Consider the following 25,719-nt stretch of genomic DNA (forward strand, 5'->3'; position numbering starts at 1 on the left):
CTCAGTCAAGCCTCAGGAAGAGGAGTGTGTTCAAAGGTCTCCACTCACAGATCAAGTAGTAAAATCTAGGGGATCACTCAACATGATCTAGTATAGCTCACCAATGTAGGAGACAAACCAGACAGGGATTGGTGGCTAAAGCCCTAGCAGGTTTTTAAGAGGGTTCATTTTCCTGGGGCATCTTCTGCGTAGTATCTACCCCTGGTGATCTAGTATGTGGTAGGTAGCTGATCAAGGATACCAGGATTCCAGAACTCCACCATTCTATCAAGTTTTGTGCATATACCTTGCATTAGATTTAATTTAAACATATTCTCATCTGACCTTTAATCTACAATTCCCTCTGATAGAGATGTTATGATCCCTGTTTCACAGTAGCGGGACTGAGGTTCAGTGCCATTAACTGAGTTCCTCATACCACACAGTGAGAATCAGCCTGTGGTCAAACCCAGATCTGCTTGGCTACCAAACCAGAGCATTAATGGGCTGTCTTTTATGCCTCTCCTGATAGGTTGCTGATAGTAAAATAAAAGTGAAAGAATACAAAACTTCATCATTATGTGTCATTTTGGTAGCTTATCCTCACACTTAGATTTACACTATGAAGCACAATCAGCTGCTGTTCTTTTTATGAACAATTTATATTTCCATTCCCTTATAATTAGCATTTATTTTGTTCACTTTTCTGGTCATAGAGAACAATTTTAATCTCTAAAACCCAATATTAAATTTTAGCTTTTCAAGTGAGTAATTGAAATCTCGATCTTGAGTCATTCTTTTCAAATCAACTGATTACAACTTAAACACTTCCTTTGGAGTTCTGGTAAAGGAATGTGTCATTATATGCATTATGACTGCAACTGGTGAGCCAAGGAGTGTTTGTTCAAGTAGAGGTCCTGCCCCCTGTGCAGGGGCTTCTCTGAGTTCACTGTTCTTGCAGAAAAACAGTATGAAGGATCACACTGCCTATGAGAGCTCTTAATGAAATCATGGTCTCCAGAATGATGCGGCTTCTTGTTCCCTTCGCAGAATTCACCTGGGGGGGGGCCATCTTGCAGGACTTTTATTCTCTACTCCTACTACCACTGGGGGTGATCAAGAATACTGTGAATCAAGGGTCTTTTGTTAACGAGTCACTGGTGGGAAGGTGGATCATGGTTTTGCCTTTGTACAAATGTTTCCTCTGCATTCATTTGCCTTTTATTGAACATTGTCCTGGCTGCCTCTCCCATGGAGGCTTTAGTAAGTAGTATAGCACAGAACAGTAGTTCCTGTAATGAGACCTTTTTTAAGTCACCGAACTGATTTAAAGCCTTATTTCACATTTCAAAAGGGAAACTCTACCATGGACTTAGATCAGGCAGCTAGACACCAAGTCCTTGACCCTGAACTGGTGGTGATGGAACACATCCTCATCTACAAGTAGGCTCTAAATTGGAGGACACCGGCAGTGCCAGGGGTGCCATGCATATAGGCTTCAGATTGACTGGTACCCCTGCAGTTTGGCACCCTGCAGGTGATTTGGGACAGGTTGATCATGAAAGTTCTTTCAATGAGAAGTGACTCATGACTCATGAAGACAATACCACAATTACAAATCAACAAGGCAAAAATAGTGCAATGCCAAGGAGTATGAACATGGGCCAGACTGTCTGAGATCAAATCCTAGCTCTACTGTGTGATCCTAGGCTTAACCCACATGTACCTCAGTCTCTTCATCTGTATACAGTGTTCATGGCAGCATATACTGTATAGGGTTATATCAGGATTACGTAACTTAATATTTGCAAAGCATATAGATATTGCTAACACCCACACTATGTGTTTGTTAAAAATAAATACATTGATCAACTTGAATTATCCTGTTGATGCTTAATAAAATTAGGTGTGAATCACAAGGTCAGGGTTGTTAATTACTCACAATGTTCTCAATTCCTGAAGTAATTATTGTGCTGAAATGTTTCGCTACTTAAAATTAGAATACCTTTCTTTAATTATGTTTTACACATTTGTGAATGCTTGCATACTTTATAGTCCTTTAAAAAGAAAATTTTTTTAAAAAACCTAAAATTCTATACTAGTGATAGCGATAAACATGCACAAAGAATTTTTTTGTAGCATTGTTTGTAATTAAGAAAAATTGGAAACAAGTTAGATGTCCATCAGTGGGAGCCCATATAAACTGTGGCATACTCATAAAACATAATTGTAGGGCAGTGCAACAATGGCTCAGTGGCAGAGAATTCTTGCCAGCCATGCCAGAGACCCGAGTTCTATTCTTGGAGCCTGCCCATGCCAAAAAAAAAAAAAAAAATGTAATTTTATGCATCACTTGAAATAAATGAATTAGCTGTACATGAAACAACAGAGATATATTTCTAAAACAGTGTAGCCACAGAAGAAACTAGAATGATGTACACATTATGACCTCTTCACATTAAAGTTTAAAATCATACTGAGGTGCGGGAGGGACAAAAAAAACAAGAATAACAACAATAACACACAAAAAACAAGGAAAACAACAACAAAAACATCATATCTGAGAGGCTTCCATTGCCCCCCAGATCTCTGCACAACTAGCAAAAACTGCAAGAGCCGTCTTCCTCAGAACCCCAGAAAGGGGTTGCACTAACTAGGTGAATGCTGAGCCAAGAAAACACAACTTTTAAAAAAATTATAAGAGAAGCTCATGGCACCCCTGCTGATCCATCACCCAGTCTTCCTAGTGTGGCATGAAGTCAGCCTGTGTTCCCGGGGCGGGTCCTGGGTCCTATTCCAGAGGGAGCTGAATAATCCATAAGGCACCACTATGGTGCCTGTTTGTCATTGCCAATCTATCTGGTGGCACTCTGAAAGATTGAACCAGAAACTCATCTCTAGTTTGACCTTCCAGAAATTCCCTTATAGACAAAAGCAGCTTGCTGACAGCTAAAGCACAGTAAGGAGAAGTAAGTCAAAGTGGTCAGCTTGGGGCAAAGGATTACCTGCTTAAAGTCAGACAATAGACCACCTGTGAAGAGGAGAAAGTCTATTTCATAGGGAGTAGAGAGAGCATTTGAATTCCTGTAAAAGGAGGAATTCCTGAGAACAATCCCAAACTCGGGACAAGATACGGGTTCAAAAAACAATAGAGAGGACCCTGCATTTCACATTAACTTGGGCTGATCTTTTGATAGGAAGGCTGAACTGAAGAAGAGCACCAGCCAATGCAGAGCCAATCTGAAAAACTGTGAAAAGTGTTTTTTTGTGTTGGTTGGCTCCTGGCACTCAAGAAAATATCTGTCATATCGTTATCTTGACATAAACATAAGGAAAAGACTGTTCAGAGACTAAATCCCAGAGCTAACAATTTAAATTCTAAAATGTACAGTTTGCAACAAAAAACTGAAGGACAAAACAAAGAACAAATGATGACCCATCCAAAGCAACAAAACAAAAATCCAGAAACCATCAATGAAGGACACCAGACTTGAATATACTAAAAAAAGACTTTAAAAAATTATCCTCACCCTATTTGGTGAGTGTGTGTTTATTGGTTTTCTGTCTCTTGGGAACAATGAAATTACCTAAAATTGAGAATGTTGATGGACTGCGGACTTTGAATCCCATGATGCCCGATGAATGCAGGTGGCTGAAAGATGCAATGATGGAGAAGTAGATTGGTGAATGATGGTGTATACATGAACGAAGGTTGTGCTGCTACATAAAGGAACATTGTTGGGGCATGTAACAATGTTAATGAAGATATGGGACATTTGGTGAGACAAAATAAGTCAGGAACAAAAAAACAACAATGGTCACCTTTAGAAAATGCTTATAAGAAAACAGGGACCTAGATTGTACGCTTTTAAGAGCAGACACATTAAGTCCAGAGTGGTGATTATTATTTCTGGATTTTGAGAGGCTTTTTTATATATGTAACCTGATATTAAGAGACAAGAACAAAACCGAACAGATTGGGGTTAAAGTAATTCAGAACATAGGGGTAAGGAAGACAGTGTCTATATTTTACAACCACACATACTCTTTGAGACCAATGGAAGACAGGTTTATTTGATCTGGAACTGAAATTTTCTGTAGTGCATAATCTAATTCAACCTATCTGTATAGCTCATTTGAACAATTGAAGCACAGAATAAGAAAGTCCTTTAATCCTATATAGATTATTGTAATGCTTGGAACCATCCTAGAGTATATTAAGCAGATAATCAAAAGTATTGGCAAAGTCCCTGAGGGAGGGGAGAAAGACTATGGAACTATTAAACCTTACCATCCGGGAATCATAACTGGAAGACCTAGAAAAAGAAAAGCAAACTAAACCCAAAGCAAGGAGAAGGAAAGAAATAACAAAGATTTGAGCAAAGATAAATGAAGTAGAGAATACAAAAAGCAATAAAGATCATTTTTTTATGTTGGTTATTTAAAAAGATCAATAAAATTGGTAACCTTTTAGTTAATACACTCAAAGAAAAAAGGAGAGAGGATGCAAATAAAATAGAAAATGAAAGTGAGGACATTATTACCAACCCCACAGAAATGAAAAGTATCATAAGAGAATACTATGAACAAGTATACACCAACAAATTAGAGAATCTAGATGAAATGGGAAAATTCCTAGAAACATGCAAACTACCTGCAGTGACTGAAGAAACAGTAGAAAAGCTCAAGACTAAAGAAATTGAATCAGTTATTAAAAACTTCCCAACAAAGAAAAGCCTAGGACTCTGCAGTCAAAATGTCCAGCAGGAACAACAACAAACTGCCCAATAACCTGCCGCAATTGCAAAATCTGATCACGTGGGCCCACCAGCCTACATCAAGGAGTTTCTACAGCAATATAATAACTACAAATCCAACGTGGAAATATTCAAATTACAACCAAACAAACCCAGCAGAGAACTGAAGGAGCTAGTAATGTTTACGGAACAGTCTGATCACTGCTACCCAGAATATCCATGTAACTTTCCTCAACATCTGAAAGATTTGCTGTCTTACAATCACACTGTCTTGGATCCACCTCTTCAAATGACATTTTGTAAAGCTGTGATCTTGCTGAGAAATAATAATCTCATCAACCTCTCAAGTTTGCCAAAACTCTTCTTTGAACTTCTGCATTGCCATGGTAAACTTTTGTGAAGGATTTTATACACTCATATGGTGGCTGATATCCAGATTATAAATGCAAAACACAAGAACAATAAAGTGAGTATAGTATTGCAGAATTTCATGTGCACCATGTTAAGAGAAAGCAATTCAACTACAGGCAAAATATCTTTGGATGTGATGATTGAACTCTACAAAAGAAACATCTGAAATGATGCCAAAACTATCGATGTTATCACAACTGCATGTTCTCCAAAGTCACCAAGATATTAGTTGCTTCTTTGACATTCTTCCTAAGAAAAGATGAAGAGGAGAAAAAGGACAGTGACTCAGAATCCAAAGAGGAAGGACCAACAGCAAGAAATCTGCTAGTGCAGTATGCCACAGGGAAGAAAAGCTCCAAACACAAGAAAAGGCAATGAAAGTGCTCAAGAAACAGAAGAAAAAGCCAGAAATGTTTAACTTTTCAGCTATTCACGTGGTTCATGATCCTCAAGATTTTGCAGAAAAATTACTAACACAACTAGAGAGCTCTAAGGAGAGTTTTGAAGTGAAGATGATGCTCATGAACCTTATCTCGAGATTGGTGGGAATTCATTAGCTTTTTTCTTATTTCTATCTCTTTGTGCAGAGGTTTCTGCAGCCCCACCAAAGAGAAGTAACAAAGACCCTTCTATTTGCTGGACAAGCATCTCATCACCTGCTACCTCCAGAGATCATTCAGTCATCGCTCATGACTGTGGCCAACAGTTTTGTTACTGACAAGGACTCTGGCAAAGTCATGACAGTAGGGATCAATGCTATAAAGTAATAACAGTTTGATGTCCTCAAGCCATGAGTGAAGAACTTCTCCAAAGATAAAATGCACAAAGACAAGAATGTGATGATGTCTGCTAGAACTTTGATTCAGTTCTTCTGAACACTCTCCTCAGATGTTGCAGTAGAAATTCCAGGGTAAACCTACAGAAACCTTGATTGAAGCAAGAGGTCAAGAATATGGAGAAATAGATGCTGATGATTACATTCCAGGAATGGAAGTTCTGGGAGTTGAAAAAGAGGAAAAGAATGCTGAAAATGGTGAGAATGGGTAGGAAAGTGCCAGTCTCAGTGAAGCAGAAGATGCCGACTGTGAATGGGTGGACGTGAACCACTCTTCTGTTGAAGAACAGCAAGAAATTTCAAAGAAGCTGAACAGCATGCCCATGGAAGAGTGGAAAGCCAAACCTGCAGCCTTCAGCACCAGTTGGGTTTTAACTTAGGAAGACTTCCAGAAAATCCCCATGGCCCAAATAAAGAAAGAATTCAGTGCTGCCCCTGGAAAAGCCAAAAAGAGGAAATATATTGAACTAGACAGTGATGAGGAGCTCAGGGTTGAGTTACTTTCACTTCGAGACATTGAGTGCCTTCATAAAAAGCCAAAGTCTGACAAGGAGACAAGACTAGCAACTACAATGGTAAGACTCTGTGAGGAAGAAAACCCAAATGAATCCATTTTCCAGTTCCACAAATAAAGAGCAGAAAAAACAGAAGAACTTTATGATGATGCAGTATAGCCAGAATGTCCGGTCAAAAAATAAACGTTTTTCCAGAGAAAAACAGATGGCGTTAGGAGATGCACTTTTGAAAAAAAGGAAAAGAATGAAGTAACTACCAAACAAGTTTTCCATTCCCAGGAATGTTTCAGTACTCTGAAAAGTAGTAAATCCAGAATGTTTGTTTACATTTAAAAAGTCCAGAAGCACTATATTTTGGAAACTATAGTAAACTTAGTAGCAATTTGGCAGGTTTTTTTTTTTTTAGGGTGGGAACATTTGAAGTGTAAACAGTAGCAATATTATAAAATCATTTTCATTTGGCATCCATGCAAAAAAATTAATCAGCGCCTACTGTGTTTCACTGTGGACAAAAGTGAATGAGCCAAAACCCCTTCTCTCAAGGCACCCAGAGCCTAGTGGGAGGCAGTGGGTTTATGTGTGTTTAGAGTACAATGTAAGTAGTTCTCTAGTAGAAATAGATACATGTTTCTATGGGGTCACAGAGGCCTTATAAATTAACTCTGAGGGGAATGGGATTTTATATTCTCTTAAAATAAAAATGGACAATGTTACAAGAGTAAGAGATTCTTACTTGTAAATAGGATTACCTGCTGAAAACAAGTCCCTGCTGTACAGACTTTGGGTGGATAGTTTAGCTCATTTAGACATCCAAAGGACTTAATTATACTTTTTGAATGCCATGTAAAGACATTTTTGGTTAAGACCTCACTTTTTAAAAATTGCTTTAATTAAAGATAGTAATTTTGGAATGTCTTTACTTCATCATTTGAGCTGCTCATTCTTCATAGAGGAAAAAAAAATCACATTGGTTTCCTCAGCCTCCCTTTACTCTATAATATTTTCAGCTCACTACTTTCCTTGTTTCAGTAAAATGGTTTCTCTAGTCAAAAAAATAAAAAAGAAAGAAAGAAAAACCCAGGACCAGATAGTTTCACTGATATATTTTACCAAACATTCCAAGAGGAATTAATACCAATCCTACTCAAACTTTCCCAAAAAATTGAAGAGGAAGGAACAGCCCTCATTCTATAGGGCTAACATCATGCTAATACTACAGCCAAATAAAGATGTCAAAAGAAAATAAAATATAGACCAATATTCTTTCTCAATATAGATGCAAAACTCCTCAACAAAATACTGGCAAATCAATTCCAAAAGTACATTAAAAATAATTTTACACCATGACTGATGAATTTACCTCAAGCATGCAAGAATGGTTCAGTAAAGGAAAATCATTTAATGTAGTATACCACATTAATAGAACAAGGGAAAAAACAAACATGATCATCTCAATTGAGGCAGAAAAGGCATTTGACAAAATATAGCAACCTCCTTAATTAAAACACTTTGAAAACTAGGAAAAGAGAGAAATTTCCTCAATATGATGAAAGTCCTATATGAAAATCCCACAGCTAATATCTTTCGCAGTGGTGAAAGCTTTACCTCTAAGACCAGAAACAAGACAAGGACACCCACTGTCATCACTGTTATTCCACATTGTATTGGAAGTTCTAGCCAGAGCAATTAGGCAAGAAAAAGAAATGCAAGACATCTAAGTTGGAAAGGAAGAAGCAAAATTTTTCACTATTTGTACATGACATGGTCCTGTATTTCTGGAAAATCCTCAACAAAATTACTCAAGCTAATAAATGAATTCAGCAAAATGGGGAAGGGGGGTATACAAGCTCAACATGCAAAAATCAGTAGTGCTTCTATACACTAGAAGAGACAATCTGAAGAGGAAATTTCTTAATTCCTTTTACAATAGCAACAAAAAGAATCAAATATCCAGGAATAAATTTAGCAAAGGATATAATGGGCCTGTACACCAAAAACTACAAAACATTTCTGGAAGTAATGAAAGAAGACCTAAATAAATGGAAGAACATTCTGCATTCATGAAAATATTGTTAAGATGTCAATTTTACCCAGTGTGATTTACAGATGCAACACAATCCCAATCAAAATTCTAACAGTCTCCTTTGCAGAAATGGAAAGGTCAATCATCAAAATAATATGAAAATATAAGGGACCCCAAATAGCCAAAAACATCTAGAAAAAGAAGAACGATGCTGAGGGATTTACAGTTCCAAATCTTAAAATGTATTTTAAAGCTAATGTAATCAAAATAGCATTGTACTGGCACAAGGACAGTCATATAGAAAAACAGAATCTAATTGAGAGTTCAGAAATAAACTCTTATGTCTATGGCCAAGTTAGTTTTTTAACTTTTTTATTGCATAATATAACATATATAAAAAGCAAAGAAATAAAAAAGCAATAGTTTTCAGAGCACTCTTCAACAAGTAGTTACAGGACAGATCCCAGAGTTTGTCATGGGCTCCCATATGATCCTCTCAGATTTTGCATTCTAGCAGCTCCAGAATACAGGAGGCCAGAAGGCATAATTTTTTTTTATCATCACAATTGACTTTTTTCCATTTTTGTGAAAAATAACATATATACAAAAAACCAATAGATTTCAGATTAGTTTTAGAACATATTTCAAGAGTTTGGTATGGGTTACAATTGCACAATTTTAGATTTTTACTTCTAGCTACTCTAAGATACTGGAGACTAAAAGAAATTTTAATTTAATGATTCAGCAATATATTCATTTGTTAAATCCTTTCTTCTCTGTATGACTCCACCATCACCTTTGATATTTCTATCCCTCTCGTTAGGGGTGTTTGGATTATGGCCATTCTAACTTTTTCATATTGGAAGGGCCTGTCGTATGGGGTATATGGGGTAGGGAGATAGAACTATATGATGTCCCGGAGAGGCTGGGCCCTCTAGGTTTCAGGACTTATCTGGTCCAGGGACCCATCTGGAGGTTATAGGTTTCTAGAAAGTTACTCTAGTGCATGGAATCATTATGGAATCTTATATATTGTCCTAGGTATTCCTTAGGATTGTTTGGAATGGTCCTGGTTGGGGTTTGGCAAGTTATGATAAGTAGCAATGTCTAACTGAAGCTTGCATAAGAGCAACCTCCAGAGTAACCTCTCAACTATTTGAACTCTCTCTGCTACTTATACTTTATTAGTTACACCTCTTTTCCCCTTTTGGTCAGAATGGGATTGTTGATCTCACGGTGCCACAGTAGGACTCATCCCTGGGAGTCACCTCTCTCACCACCAGGGAGACTTTCACACCTAGATATCATGTCCCACATAGGGGGGAGGACAATGATTTCACTTGCAGAGTTGGGCTTAGAGAGAGTGAGGCCACATCTGAACAACAAAAGTGGTCCCTCAGAAGTAACTGTTAGACATATCTATAGGTAGGCTAAGCTTCTCTGCTACCTACATAAGCTTCAATAGAGTAAGCCTCAAGTTCAAGGGCTTGGCCTATTGATTGGGTGTCCCTAAAGTTTGACACAGTATCTGGGGATTCCCTAATGGTAAAGTTTAATAGTTCCACATTTTTTCTCCCATCCCTCAAGGGACTTTTATGGCCAATCGATTTTTGACAAGGTGATCAAGCCCGCTCAATGGAAATAAATAGTCTCTTCAACAAATAGTGCTGGGAGAACTGGATATCCATGTGCAAAAGAATGAAGATCTCTATCTGACACCATTTACAAAAATTAATGCAAAATAGATGAAAGAACTAATTGAAAGAACCTAAACTATAAAACCCCTACAAGAAAACATAGGGAAGCATCTTCAAGACCTTAAATTAGGCAATGGTTTCTTATGCATTACATCAAAATTATAAATAGCAAAGAAAAAAAAAGATAAATGAGATTTCATCAAAATTAAAAATTTTTGAACATCAAAGATCTTCATCAAAAAACTAAAAAAGACAACCCACAGTCTGGGAGAAAATTGGGGAAACCACATATTCAATAAGGGTTTAATATCCAGAAAATATAAAGAAATCCTTCAACTCAAAGACAAACAACCCACTTGAAAAGTGGGCATAAGTTTTGAATAGACATTTATCCAAAGAACATATGTACAAATTGTCAGAAAACACATGAATAGATGCTCAATATCATTAGCCATTAGTAAAATGCAAATCAAAACCACAATGAGAAACCATTTCAAACCCACTAGAATGGTTGCTATTAAAAAAAGAAAGAAAATAACTAGTGTTGGAGAGAATGTGGAGAAATAGGAACACTCATTCATTTTTGGTGGGAATATAAAATGGTACAGCTGCTGTGGAAAGCAGTTTGGTGTTTTCATGTCTTAAGGCTGCATGTACACCAGAAAAAAAACATGTTCTTAAATTTAATCCATTCCTGTGGGTCTGAATTCATTCTAAGTAGGGCCTGTTTGATGAGATTACTTCAGTTAAAGTGTGGCTCACCTTACTCAGGATGAGTCTTAATTCTATTACTAGAGTTCTTTATAAGCTGAGTGAAATTCAGAAAGACAGGAATCAAGAAGCTGAACATCAGCAGAACCCAGAAGAGAAGGGAGAGACCAGGAGATGCGTCCATTTCCTTTTCCATGTGACAACCTAAGGACAAAGTATCACCAACAGCCTTCCCCAGAACATCACAGTCTTCAGGAACAAAAAGCATCACCTTGATGACACCTTGATTTGGACTTCTTCCCAGACTCAAACCATGAGTGAATAAATTCCCATTGTTTAACCTGACCCATTTCATGACATTTGCTTGATCAGCCTAGGAAAGTAAAATAGGTGGTTCCTCAGAAAGTATACAATTAACCATATGACCCAACATCCCTATTTAAAGTATGTGCCCACAAGAATTGAAAGCAGGTACTTTAACAGATATTTGCACACTGATGTGCCTAGTAGTATTATTCACAAATGCCAAAAGATAGAAGAAACTCAAGTGCCCACAACTGATGAATGGATAAACAAAATGTGATATATACATGCAATGGAATATTATTCAGCCATAAAAAAGGAATGAAGTTCTGATACATGTGAAAAAATGGACAAACTTTGAAGACATCATGTTGAGTGAAATAAGCCAGTACAAAAGGACAGATATTTTATGCTCTCACTGATATGTATGAAATAATTAGAATAAGCAAATTCATTGAGTCAGAAACTAGAATACAGGTTACATGGGGTTGGACTAGAGATTGGGGAGGTAATGCTTAATTGGTACAGAATTTGTTTGGGGTGATGGAAATGTTTTGGTAATGGAGGGTGGTAATGGTAGTAGAATATTGTGAGCATAATACCACTTAATTATATATTTGAATTTGGTTAAAAGGGGAAAATTTAAGTTGTATATATGTGAATAGAATAAAAATTACAAAATAAAGTACCCAGGAAACTTATATCCTATTTTGAATATATACATATGTAGAAATGTGTCACAAAAACACTACCATGAGCAATACAAAACAATACCAAATGGCAATTGAAGAAGAGGGAATGAATGGAATCTGGCAGGGACATAAAGGGGCTTCAGTTTCATCTGTAACATTTCTCAAGAAAAAAAAGGATCTGAAGCAAACATGACAAAATATTAGCATTTATTAAATCAGAGTAGAGGGTACATGGTGGTTATTACATTATTCCCTAATCTTTTTATTTTTATTTCAAATGTTGACAGTAAAATGAAAAGTAAGCAGAAGGCATTTAAATGCAAATGCATAATTCCAAAGTTCCCATTCTTTGACTTTCTTTCTCCTAGTTAAGTTTCTTTAAACAGGTTTTTCAAAACATGGACCTACCAATAATTGTGCTGAGATTTCTTATAGATGGCCATATTTCATGAGTTTGGAAACTACTTTGACATAGGGTCTCTAAGGAATGTATTTTCATTATTCTAGAAAGAATTTTAATGACCTATTGTACGTCATTGTTAATGAGAGTCATATAGGTAAATCCCCAAGCAGTACTTTAAAGAGTTGCGTATTTCACTCAGTCAAAAATTTAAAAAGCACTCCATTGCCTTCCTGGATAATTCTACTAAGCAAATACATTTGTATTTCCAAGTACTTGAAATGAATCAGTGTGAAAGCATCTTATTAGGGTGTTTTGCTGTGCACACTTCATCAGCAGAACAGTTTGGCAACTAATCACTCCTTTGAATGTATGTAAAGTTACATTTTATCAATTGCTGGAACAAGCAGCACAGTGAACCAGGATTTCAGTGCTATATGTTGAGATGTGATCGTGTGCTCTGAATTTGTCAAATCCTATTCTCTGTGCATTGTGTAAATTAACTAGGACAATGACCTCATTATATTTGTGACTTTAGAATTGAAACTTTGAGGTTAAATATGCTATTGACCTTTTTATGTCCTACATACAATGTATTATGCGTAAACTGTTCACCAAATTAACTTTGACAGAAATTCACTGCATTCTAACTAGAAAACAATTTTCATTGTCTGGAATATGAATATTTATAGCAAATATATTTTAAGTAACCCAATTTCAGTGCAATTTCACACTGCTGAAATTCTCAGATAATTAAATGACATTCAGTATCATTTATTGACTGCCTACCATACACTAGAAATAAAGTGATAGGTCCTAGAGATAAAGTGATAACCAAGATGTCATTCTCTTGTAATTGTAGTAATGTAATGAATGATAGTCAAGAAAATAGGTTTTTGTAATACAATGATGTAAGTACTGTACGTAGAGTAAGTCAAGAATGTTATGGGAACACACAGGGGGAAACCCAACATAGTCTGAGGTCATGAGAGTATCAAGGAACGCTTCCTGGTGGAAGTGTCTATGCTGGTCCTTCATTTGAAGACTAGAGGAAGAAGAGTCCAAGCAAAGAAAACAGCACATGGAATGGTACAGAAACTTTCAGCTAAGGGTTAAGGTTGTTTTTTTGATAGCTATATCTCTTTGGAATTCCTAGCCCAAGTCATCCTGAGGATTGACTATGCCATCCAAAAATTCCTAGTCCATTCTTTTCAGTGGTTTGAAAGTCCTGATTTGATCCTCAGCTCAATGCCCAGGCTCCAGCCTATGACAATTAAATCAGAATTTCTGATGTGAATATACAGTCAGGTTGAGAATCCCTGGTTAACAAGATAAATCCGGGTGTGCTGATCTATCAACAATATAGAAAGAAAGAGGCAGAAGTGCTGTGCAAGAGCATTGCCAGCATGGCTGTTTGCAAAAAAATGTCCTTGGGGATCACGGACACCATCTGAAGCATGACTCATATTCTAGAACTGGGTCTTGACATACTCAGATAGCTAGTGCTTCCATTTTTTTAATTTATTAATTCATTCATTTCCAAACACATAGCTAGTACTTACTATAATGCCAGTATGATGGACATATACATGTATGATATTAACTATACCATCCCAAAATTTCTAGTCCAGTGAATTGGCAAATTTCTAAGTAATCACAAGTAAGTAAAAGCACTACACAGACCTGGGTATGCATTGTCCATTGGGGGATGGGAATGAGGCAGAAGAACAGAGAAAAACTAAATTTTGAAGGATAAATAAGAATTAGAAAGATGAGTGCAGTCACAAGGACAGAAAGACTTTTAGTGTGCCTGGCACATAGGCTGTAAGAAATTTAGTATGAAAAACGAAGAGAGAAAACTGGGTTGGTGACAGAAGGCCCAAGATACCTATATTAGCCAAGGTTCTCTAGAGAAACAGAACCAGCAGGAGATATCTGTGTATATGAGATTTTATAAAAGTGCCTTACACGATTGGGGAGATGCATGAGTCCAAATTCCATAGGGCAGGCTGCACGCTGACAGCTCTGATGAAGGTCTTCAATGAATTCTCCAGGAAAGGCTGGCTGGCTGAAGCAGAGAGAGGAATTCTCTCTTTTAATTTTCCTATCAAGACTTTGACTGCTTAGATTAAATGTCGCTATTTGTGGAAGACGCTCCCCTTGGCAGATGTAATCAGCCAAGAATGCAATCAACATGCTGATGATTTAATAAACCAGCCTTCTGGTTTATTAACCAGCCATGAATTTCTCTTGGAGTAATGGTTAATCCAGTGCTTGCTTGACAAGACAACTGGGCACCATCACCTGGCCAAGTTAACTTATGAGCCTAATTATAACAATCCTATGCTAGACTTTTGTGTTTCCTGATTATGGCAACTCCTGTCTGAACAACTTTGTGATGGTGTGAAGATGGTGGTTGTTCTTAGTTTTTTAGAGTGGTCCTTGTAAAGTCACACTGGGTTTTATTAGACACTTTTCCCATTTCCTCTTCATTAAAAGGCAGTTGCTATTCCCTATTCCCCTCATAATAAAAATATTCTTTACAGGGTGTAGAACTATCCACAAATCCTTTGTGGGTAACTCCATCTCCAATTCTGGCTTTTTCTGAAATGGTAACTGGTTCCATGTTTCATTAAATCCTCCGATGGGGCAGTATTCTCTGGGATCTTATTTTCCAAAAGCTCAGAATTTTCCAAGTTCAGTTTCTGGTTTCTTTGTACCCAATAGTTCAGTTCTCAACTTACCTCTTTCCTGCCACATTTTACTATAAGCTGCAAGAAGCCAGGCTGCATTTTCCACATTTAGTTTGGAAATTTCTTCTCTATATCAAAGCTCATCACCTTCAAATTTTACTTTCCATCCAACCACAGGACTCAATGTTGCCAAATTTTCTGCCACTTTAAAAGAAGGATCACCTTTCTTTCAATGCCACATTCATCATTTCTGTCTAAGGCCTCATCAGAGGTATCTTTAGAGTCCACAGTTCTACCCAAGGTCTGTTCAAAGCAATTCAGACCTTTCCTATTCATCTACTTACAATTCTTCCAGAATCTTCCCTTCATCCATGCAAAACCTATTTCAGTGTATTTTGTATTTTGCAAACTGCAGCACCCCACTTCTATTTCAGTTTGCTAAAACTGCTGGAATGCGATATACCAGAAATAAGTTGGCTTTTATAAGGAGGTTTATTAAGTTACAAGTACAATTCTAAAGCCATGAAAATGTCCAAATTAAGACACCAACAAGACGATACCTATATTCAAAAAAGGTCAATCAAGTCCAGGGTTCCTCTGTCACATGGGAAGGCACATGGTGATGTCTTCTGTCCTCTCCAGGCTTCTGATTTTGAACAGCTCTCTCAGTATCTCCAAAGCATCTGGATCTAGCCATCTGCTGTCTGTATTGGCTCTGAGCTCTTTCTCCTTGAGTTCTTTTAAGGACTCCATCAAACTAATTAAGACCCACCTTGAATGGGTGGGGCCACATCTCTCTGGAAACAACCTAATCAAAAGTTCCCACCCACAATAAGTCTGCACCCACAAGATTGGATTAAAAGAGGATGATTTTTCTGGGGTACATAACAGTTTCAAACCAGCACAAGACCCTTCCTTCCTTGTTGCCCATTAGCCACAACCCATGCTACGTTCTCTATGAAGCTGGAAAGCTTTGTATTCACACATCTCCATAGGTTTGAGAAGACCACTTTATGTGGAGATCACCAGAATCAGACTAAAAGTCAAAATCAGGGGCTGAAAGTTATGCAAATAAACCAGAGACAGGTGGGGCTGTAGGTGTACTTGAAGCTCTTGAAGACCAGAAAGCTATAGGACCAAGGTATGTGTCATTGGATGGATAGCCTCTAAAATGGTCTCCTGGTATGCATCCACTTGTGAAATTCTGTCCTCTCAAATGTGGGCTGGACATATTGACTCTCTTCTAAAGAATAGACTATGGTAGAAGTGGTGGGATATCATTTCTGAAATTAGGTTTTTAAAAAGACTGTATCTTCCACCTTGGGCTCTCTCTCCTTGCTCACATTGGGGAAAGCCAGCTACCATGTTATGAGGCAGACCAGTGGAGAGGCCCATGTAGTGAGGGACCAAAGTCTTCCAACAACCATGTGACTGAGCTTGGAAGCAAATCCCTTCCCATTTAAGTCTTCAGATGAACTGCACCCCTGGCTGTCAGTTTGACTGAAAGCTCATTAAAGATCTTGAGCCAGAGACACTCAACTACGTGATATCCAGATTCTTGACCCACAGAAACTATAATAAAATAAATATTTGTTTTAAACCCCTATGTTTTTGCATAGTTTGTTATGTAGCAATAGATAGCTAATGGTATCACCATTTACTCAGTTTCTACATATTCCACAACTCCTATGAAGACCTCACAGGTTGAAGTATCTCCAGAGAATTACTCATTGTTATTGACCATCATCATCTTTCCACATTGAAAATAAAATTTATTTCAGACCTGAAATGAATGTGAAAATAAAGAAGAATGACTAAAGCATTCCAAATCTATTCTGAGCCTACCAGTTTAAGAGAAAAGATGCTGAAGACTGGCATTCTTGACCCCAAATTTCCTCTCTCCCTCCAGTACCCACACACCACCAGAGTACCTACAGTGTTCAAAGCTCAGAGAGCTCTTAGGATGGCATGTCGGAGCCTGTGATAGTTAGATTCAGTTGTCAACTTGGCCAGGTGAAGGCACCTAGTTCTGTTGCTGTGCACATGAGCCAATGGTACATGAACCTCATCTGTTGCTGATTACGTCTGCAGTCGCTAGGAGGCGTGCCTGCTGCAACAAATGATGTTTGAGTGAATTGGCTGGTGTTTAAATGAGAGAGCGCAACATAGCACAGCCCAAGCAGCTCAGCATACCTCATCTCAGCACTCCAGCTCAGCCCAGGCCTTTGGAGATGCAGAAAGAAAATACCCCAGGGAAAGTTGTTGGAACCCAGAGGCCTGAAGAGAAGGCCAGCAGAGATCAACCTGAGCCTTCCCACGTAAGAAAGAACCTCAGATGAAAGTTAGCTGCCTGTCCTCTGAAGAACTAATGAAATAAATCTCCTTTTATTAAAAGCCAATCTGTCTCTGGTGTGTTGCATTCTGGCCACTAGCAAACTAGAACAGAACCTTATACAGATTTGCTGCCAAACACAAATCTTTTTCAATTTGGGTACCCTCTTTCTATTTCTATCTGTTCTGCCACGATCTGGAAATTCAGGATGATTGAACTTCATGTGTTTATGCAGCCTTTCTGGCACACCTTCCTTTTTTATTTTGTGATGTAATTAATATTTTTCTTTAAATGTTTGGTGCAGTGAACTAATGACCTGCCCAGGTCTTAAGAAAGTTAAGAAACTAATTTGAAGAGCCAAAATCTACAGAAAAGACTATAGCTAAGTAAAAATGTATGTGTCTTTGACACATTGATTCATTTGCTCAATTAAATATTTGGTAAAGTTATGATTAGAAAACACAATGCTACAAAATTTTAGACTTCTTTTTAAGTACACAGTTTATTATGTGTAGAGAACCTAACTCATTTCTTAACTTCATAACACAGGAGAAGAAAACCTCCTAGCAATTTTACGACGAAGATGGTGGAAATATATGATCCTGGGACTCATAGACCTGGAAGCAAATTACCTGGTAGTCAAGGCTTACCAGTACACGACTCTGACCAGTATCCAGGTACCAATATGTCTACTTCCCTTCTCAGCTTCCTTAATTTCCAAATGCAGTTTACTATCAATTTAGTCTCTTGGGAATCCAAATATTACTCTCTAAATTTTACGATAAGAGGGGATTGGCTGTATAAAAAAATAAGGAACATTATTTCTATGTTTTATTAATATGTATTCATTCAAGATTTTTCTCTTTTTTATGAATGTAATGCAATAACTATTTGACAATGTAGGAAAATAATTTGTGGATTTGAATGCTGCCAGCTAATCTTATGCCAACAGAAAATTTTTTTATGAGCAAAAAAATAAATTTGTTTTTATCTATAATTCTTTAGAAAATATTACAGACTTAGATTAAATAATCAAAGTGCTTAACAACTTTTCATTTAGCTATCTTTAATGTGTAGAATTTGCTACTGAAGTGACAGGATTTTCCCTAAACATTTTCACCCGTGTGCACACATGCACACACACACATACATAACTGCAAAGTTTAACTTAGATTTTCACATTTTTGCCAGACAATTAAATTACTTGTTATACCATAAATAATAAGCTTCACTATTTTGTTTCAACTTCCTATCACTCTTCATGACAAAGATTACAAATTTCATAACCATTCAAAAACTCCAGGATAAAAACAAATCACTGTTCCCTTGTTAGATTTTGCTTAGATTTGATACTTCAACAACGTTCCTGTCATCCTATCAATTTGCTTAGAAACAACAATAATAAAAATGGAGAAACAAACAAACAAAGCACTTAAATACACTTAGAGACATCTGATTTCCAAAATAAACTTCAAAGGCTATTTGAAATAAAAGTGATTAATGGAAGCATTTTGGCATGACCATTTCTATATGCATTCTGTATTCTGAGAGCATTTGTGGAGTGGGTTTCCTAGTAATGGTGCAACATTGAAGCAGGAAGAGAGCCAGTAAGGTAATCCTTAAAATTCTATGACTTTTGGACTAATATCAGAAGCAGTACAAGGTAATAGCTGGATGTCGATGAGGACCCAAAAGTAATGCAACCTTCTGACATTGCTGTTTGTTTAATTTGTTTATATGAAATCCTTTCTCTGAGTTTTTGGACACTTTACTCCATCTTTAAGAGCCCTATAATCCCTAAAGTTGGCTTTCCTACTTTCTTCCCCCCCACCGCCGCCTTCTTCTCCACTATGGAAAAATGACTCCTAATATTCTCCATACGTAATATATAACATTTCTTGTAGTTAAAATTTTTTTTGAACATGCCCATTCCCTATGTTCTCTCTCATCAATACTCATGGTAAGAGTTTCAGCCTCTAGAAAGCAGGGACTATGAAGTTTTTAGATTAATTTATAAATCTTCCTGGTATGACATCATGTATAAATTTGTATTTAAATATAAATATACAAGATGTAAATATGGTTAACCCATTATCATAGTGCTCCATTAGTTAGTTGCATTTCCTTCCATTCATTAGGACCTCACTGAATTCCAAGAAAAAGACACACACTAGACAATCAGAAATTCCAGTGGGAGAATAATCAAGCATATATCCCTTCTTTCACAGCAATAGAGTAGTGGTGTCTCCGTATTCACTTCTCATACAAGAAAGTTTAAAAACGTTTAGATATGTAATAGTTACACCAACAGTTTAGCATACTTATTCAAATAAGGGTTTCATGAAGTAGGTGAATTTATCATAAATTTAATTATAAAAACTACTTGTGTTTTCCTATGTAGAAGCTTGTACGTTGAAAAAAGATCATGGAAACATAAATCATTGGTAGTGTTTTCTTTGTATATATAAAAATCAGTCATTCAGTCAAATTCAGTCTGATATTGCCACTATAAAAATGTTCTTCTCTCTCTCTTCCTACCTCCCCTTTTGCTTCCTCTCCTTCTCAGTGATTAGAATCAGTTATAAAAATAGACTGTCTGGGCGATGCAAGGGTGGCTCAGTGGCAGAATTCTTGCCTGCCATGCCAGAGACCCAGGTTCGATTCTTGGAGCCTGCCTAAGCAAAAAAAAGAATAGGCTGTCACCACAGTTGCCCCATAGACACTTTATCCCCCCACCATACACACATTCGCTACGTATCCTTTCTCTTAATACCTTTGCTTAAGCTGTTTCTACTACTTGAAATATCCCTCTCTCCTCCATCCCTACCCATTGAAATCCTGTTCCTTTCAAGGTACTCAGGAAGCTTTCAAATTACAAATAATGGAAAGCCCAAATTAAACTTTCTTTAATAATAAGGAAATTTATGGATTCTCATAACTGAAATGTTTAGAGAAAGGTCAGTCTTCAGGATTGTTTATCAACTGGCTCAATATTCCTTTCCATATCTCCCTTTGTCTCCCGCTCTGCTGTCTTTATCCTAAGGCTGACTCCTCTTCTGGTATTAAGACCACTGCCAGCACAAATTGGGACTACTTGCTTCCTCATATACGCCCAAGGAGAGACAAGAGAATGCTTCCCCACAGCCACTGGGCAAAGGTCCAGAGCTCTAGGTTGATTGGACCACACCTATGGCCAGGGGAATGCTGTGAGTTAATAGGCTTGGACCTGAATTCTCTGAACCAGTACAGGATGGAATTTCTGATTGAACTGGACAAGTGTTTCTCAGTAGGAGTACTACTGGCATTTTGGGTGAGGCAGTTTTTCAGGGTGTAGGTTTGTTTGTTCCTTACTTTGAAGATCATTTAACATTCCTGACCCCCGCCTACTATATGCCAGTAGCATCTCCCTTTGAAACAACCAAAAATGTCCCCAGGGATTTTTCACATGCCTCCTGGCAGGTAGGTACCATCTCTAGTTGAGAACCATTGGCTCATATCAGTTAGCACCCACTACTGAAGTGAGATTGGGGTTAATCCCATCCTATTTCATAGCTGTCCCCCATTAAGGGAGGGTAGAGGTGGATGGATGCTGTGGGAACAACTGAAATGTCTCTAAACCAAGTTTAGCTCCCACCTCACCTCAATGAACCCCACAATAAAACCATCCAAAGAAGATATACAAATGGCCAAAAGGCATATGAAAAGATGTTCAACATCATTAGCCATTAGGGAAATGCAAATCAAAACCCAAATGAAATACCATTTCACAGCCACTAGATTTATAATTACTAAAACCCAGAAAATTACAAATGTTCAAGAGGATATGGAGAAATAGGAACATTCATTCATTGTTAATGGGAATGTAAAATGGAGCAGCTGCTGTGGAAGACCATTTGACAATTCCTCAGAAAGTTAAGTATAGAATTACCATATGATCTGGCAATCCCTATTCTAAGTATATACCCCAAAGAATTGAAAGTAGATGTTTTGGTTTGCTAAAGCTACCAGAATGCAATATACCAGAAATGGGTTGGCTTTTCAAATGAGACTTTATTAGTTCACAGATTTATAGTTCTAAGGCCATGAAAATATCCAAATAAAGGCATGAAATAGGAGATACCTTCTCTGAGAAAAGTCTGTTGCAATCAGGATTCCTCTGTCACCTGGGAAGGCACATGGCATATCTGCTGGTCCTTCTCTCCTGGGTTCCGGTTTCCCTGGCTCGCTTGCTCGCCTCTGGGGGCTTTCTTTTCTTTTATCCTCTCACGAAGGACTCCAGTAAAGGATTAAGACCCACCTTAAGCAGGCTGAGTCACCTCTCAATTGAAATAACCTAACCAAAAGTCCTACCCACAAAAGTTCTGCACCCACAAGAATGAATTACAAGACCTCCAAACTACCACAGCAGTTTGGCATTCAAACAGGCATTTGTACACCAGTGTTCATAGAGGCATTATTCACTATTTCCATGGAAGCAACTCAAGTGTCCATCAACAGATGAATGGATAAACAAAATGTGGTACATGGGGCAGTGCAAACGGTGGCTCAGTGGCAGAATTCTCGCCTGCCATGCCGGACACCTGGGTTCTATTCCTGGAGCCTGCCCATGTTGAAAAAAAAAGGGGGGGGGGGGAGTATATGCACACGATGGAGTATTATTCAGCTGTAAAAAGGAATGAAGTTCTGATACATGCAATAACATGGATGAACTTTAAAGACATCATGTTGAGTGAAATTATCCAGACACAAAAGTACAAATATTGAATTATGTCACTGATATGAAATAATTAGAATAAGCAAATTCATAGAGTCAGATACTAGAATATAATTTAATAGGGGGCAGAGTAGGGGTAGGGAATAGGGAATTTAAAGTGTACAGAGTTTCTATTTGGGATGAAGGAAATGTTTGAGTAATGGGTGGTTGTGATGGTAACACAACATTGTGAATGTACTTAACAGCACTGAATTACAAATTGGATGTGGCTAAAGGTAAAAGTTTGGATTGTATGTATGTTACTAGAATAAAAAAAATTAAAAACAGAACTGTACAACACAGTGAACCCTAATTTAAGCCTTGGACTATAGTTAATAGTAAAATTATAAAAATGCACTCTCATCAATTGTAACAAATATACCACACGAATACAAAGTGTTAATAATATGGTATATAGGAACCCTGTTTCTTGCAAAATTTTTCTGTAAGCCCACAATTCTCTCTCAAAAAAAGTCCCTTATAGAAAACATAGCACAAACTAGGCATTCAATAAATCTTTAAACAACTCAATTAAATTGCATTGATTTCCAGTATTTTGGGACATAGACCCTCCCACTCCTGCCAGCAGTACTCTGCCTAAATGTAGAGGTCCCCCAGATGTCTGTACAGGTATGGTGGGGAAAGAAAGAGAAGAATGTTGGCTTCATGGCAGAACTGAGAGCACAAGCCCAGAGTGGAGAATTACTTCCTTCTTTGATAATGCATGGTTCTTCCTAAAAGTCTCATATTGACTTTAGTTTTTTTCCTTCTGAACATTGAAAGACAATGGCTAATTATTGGCCTCTTAATTTCCATGGAGTTTTTTCAAGTTTTTTTGTGTGTTTATGTGTGTGTCATGGTCAGGTTCATGTGTCAACCTGGCCAGTGGTGGTACCTGCTTGTCTTGTTGGGCGAGTGCTGGTCTGTCTGTTACTATGAGGACATTTCATAGAATTAAATCATGATCACGTTGGCTGCATCCACAGCTGATTCCATTTGTAATCAGCCAAGGGGAGTGTCTTCTGCAATGAGTGATGCTTAATCTAATCACTGGAAGCCTTTTAAGGTGGATTCAGAAGAGACAGGCTCTCTTCCTGCTTCGGCCAGCGAGCCTCTCCTGTGGAGTTTGTTCAGACCCTCCATCTTCACAGCCTGCCCTACAGATTTTGGACTCTTATGTTCTCACAGTTATGTTATACACTTTTATAAATTTTATATTTACTAATATTTCCTGTTGATTCTGTTTCTCTAGAGAACTCTAACTAATACAGTGTATGTGAACAGTTTCAAGTTATTCTTAATAGCTGGTCCCCTAATCCTTAGGTCTTTACTTCAACAAATGTTATATACCACCAGTAATCCATCTTGCCATGTTTTTCAAATTAGCTGTTTGACAGCTGCTTAATGCTGCGTTCTATGAAAAAGTTAAACTTTAATTCCATAGTAAGACAAAAAAATAAAATACCACTGAAATGTTAACTGTTCTTAATTGTAGCCATTTTGCTACCTACAATAAATAAACCTATAAATAACAGTACATGGCCAGAACCAAAGGCATTTGCTCTGGGAACCATGGCTATCCTCCTTTTTAGTAATTTAATTCTGCTTACTGACTGTAAATGGGTGGAACTAACAAGAACTCTAATGATTTCCCCTTGATTTTATAAATATTAATTGAGCACATACTATGTGTTCAGCCTTTAGCTTTTACTCACATTAATCAATAAAGAAAATATATTTATTAAGCACCTGAGAAATGCTCTAATTACTGCATATGATGTAAAGATAAATTAATCTGCCTTGGCCTCCAGTGGTTTGTGAACCAATAAAGGGGATGATAGGCACAGTCTAAAGATAGTAAGGCTAAATATGGCAAGAGAACAGATACTACTGCTACCATCTTCAATGGAGGCAGAGATGATGCTCACTAACAAAAGTATGAAAGAACCTTTCATATCTTCATTATGAATGAGATGGGTCTATAAGATTGAATAAAATATGGAGACATAATAGTGTGTTTAACATTGCATATGACCAGAGTAACAGGTGCCTGCAGGGGCAAAAAACCTGAAGAATGTGACTGGAGAACAATGGTTAATCCAGTTTGATTCAAACAGTCACTTAAAAAACAATTGCTGAAGACCTTGTATGTTCAAGACACACTAGTAAGCAAAAATAGATTCTGCTTACAGTCTCATAGATCTTCCAGTCAAGTAGGGAAACAGCCTTTAATCAAATAATCCAAATAGATGTATAATTATAGTTAAAGTTAAGGGTTCAGAAGGGACGCAACAGAGTGTATGAGAACCTTTGTCGACATAACCTGACCTAACTGGGAATTTAGGGCAGGTGTTCCTGAAGAACTGATGGTGGAGCTGAAAAGAAGTAGAGGATTTTTGGGGAGGGAAAGGGGTCCTGGCAGAGAAGAGAACATGCCCAAGACCCCATGGTGATAAGGACCACGGCAAGGATGAGGTTCTGAAGAAGGTCATGTGGCTGGGCAAGGAGAACGAAGAGAAGAGTGGCATGAGGTGGTCTGGAGAGAAAGGCAGGGGCCAGACCTTACGAGTCTTGATGTCCAGGGCAAGCAGTTGGGTCTTTGGGCTAAGTGCCATGGGAAGCCACTAAAAGATTTGAATTTGGCAGGTAAAAATGTGATGAAATTTGGCTTTCAAAGATGACTGGCTGTGGCATGGAGACCGATTGAAGAAATGGGTGTTCATAATGGGATGGAAGAAATTAAGAGCCAACAGGTTAAGTTGGGGGCATATTGTAGGAGACCGTCAATGCCTGGATCAAGAGTGTGACTTAACTTTGTAAGTAAAAAGGGAGCCCTGAAAGTTTCTGAGAATAAGAATGATAAAATTTTACCAAAGCACATATTTTTGTTTGTTTGTTTACATGGACAGGCACCAGGAACTGAACCTGGGTCTTCAGCATGGCAGGTGAGAACTCTGCCTGCTGAGCCACCATGGCCCGCCCAGCACATATGTTTTAACAAGAGAACCTTATTAATAATTGGCAGTGTGCCCAAACTCTTGTTTTCTGATTCTCTCATAAGCAGAGATGTAAAGCAAAAAGACATGAAGAGCCACATTGTTTTATCCTCTTGCCCTGTCTGTTCATTCATCAAAATTACGGCTAAATGACCCAAGCAATTGATACATGAAGCTTGAAAGGAAAAATGTATTTTGGACGTGATTATAGGCTAAAGAAAATGTCCAATATAGTATACAGGGTAGGGATAGGGAATGGGAAGTTAAGGCTTTAAGTGTACAGGATCCCATTTGGGATGATGGAAATGTTTTAGTAACGGATGGCGGTGATGGTAGCACAACACTGTGAATGCCGTTAACAGCACTGAAATATATATCCTAATGTGATTAAAAGGGGAAGCTTAACTTAAACCGTGGGCTTCAATTAATAGTACAATAATAGTACAATTATTAAAATATGCTGTCATCAATTGTGGCAAATGTTCCACATAAATGCACGGTGCTGGAAATACAGGGAAACCTGTATTTTATGCATGATTGTTCTGTAAACCCACAACTTCTCTAATAAAGAAAAAAATGGATAGAGGCAAAAAACAGTATACAGAGTCCCTTGAATCCTTCA

The 25,719-nt window shown here is 37.7% G+C and overlaps 1 protein-coding gene and 1 pseudogene across 3 annotated transcripts in view; both read left to right on the forward strand.

The window, feature by feature from the left end:
• SLC35F1 (solute carrier family 35 member F1) overlaps window positions 1-25,719 on the forward strand; it is a 430,621-nt gene that overhangs the window by 317,196 nt on the left and 87,706 nt on the right. For all 3 annotated transcript variants that reach the window (XM_077162752.1, XM_077162753.1, XM_077162754.1), the window contains exon 3: window positions 17,898-18,025. In XM_077162752.1, the coding sequence (XP_077018867.1) occupies window positions 17,898-18,025 (128 nt within the window). The remainder of the gene's footprint in view (window positions 1-17,897; window positions 18,026-25,719) is intronic.
• Window positions 4,736-6,750, forward strand: LOC143682904 (protein SDA1 homolog; annotated as a pseudogene).

Source organism: Tamandua tetradactyla, chromosome 5 (genome assembly GCF_023851605.1).
Source record: "Tamandua tetradactyla isolate mTamTet1 chromosome 5, mTamTet1.pri, whole genome shotgun sequence".
Taxonomy (NCBI): Eukaryota; Metazoa; Chordata; class Mammalia; order Pilosa; family Myrmecophagidae; genus Tamandua; species Tamandua tetradactyla.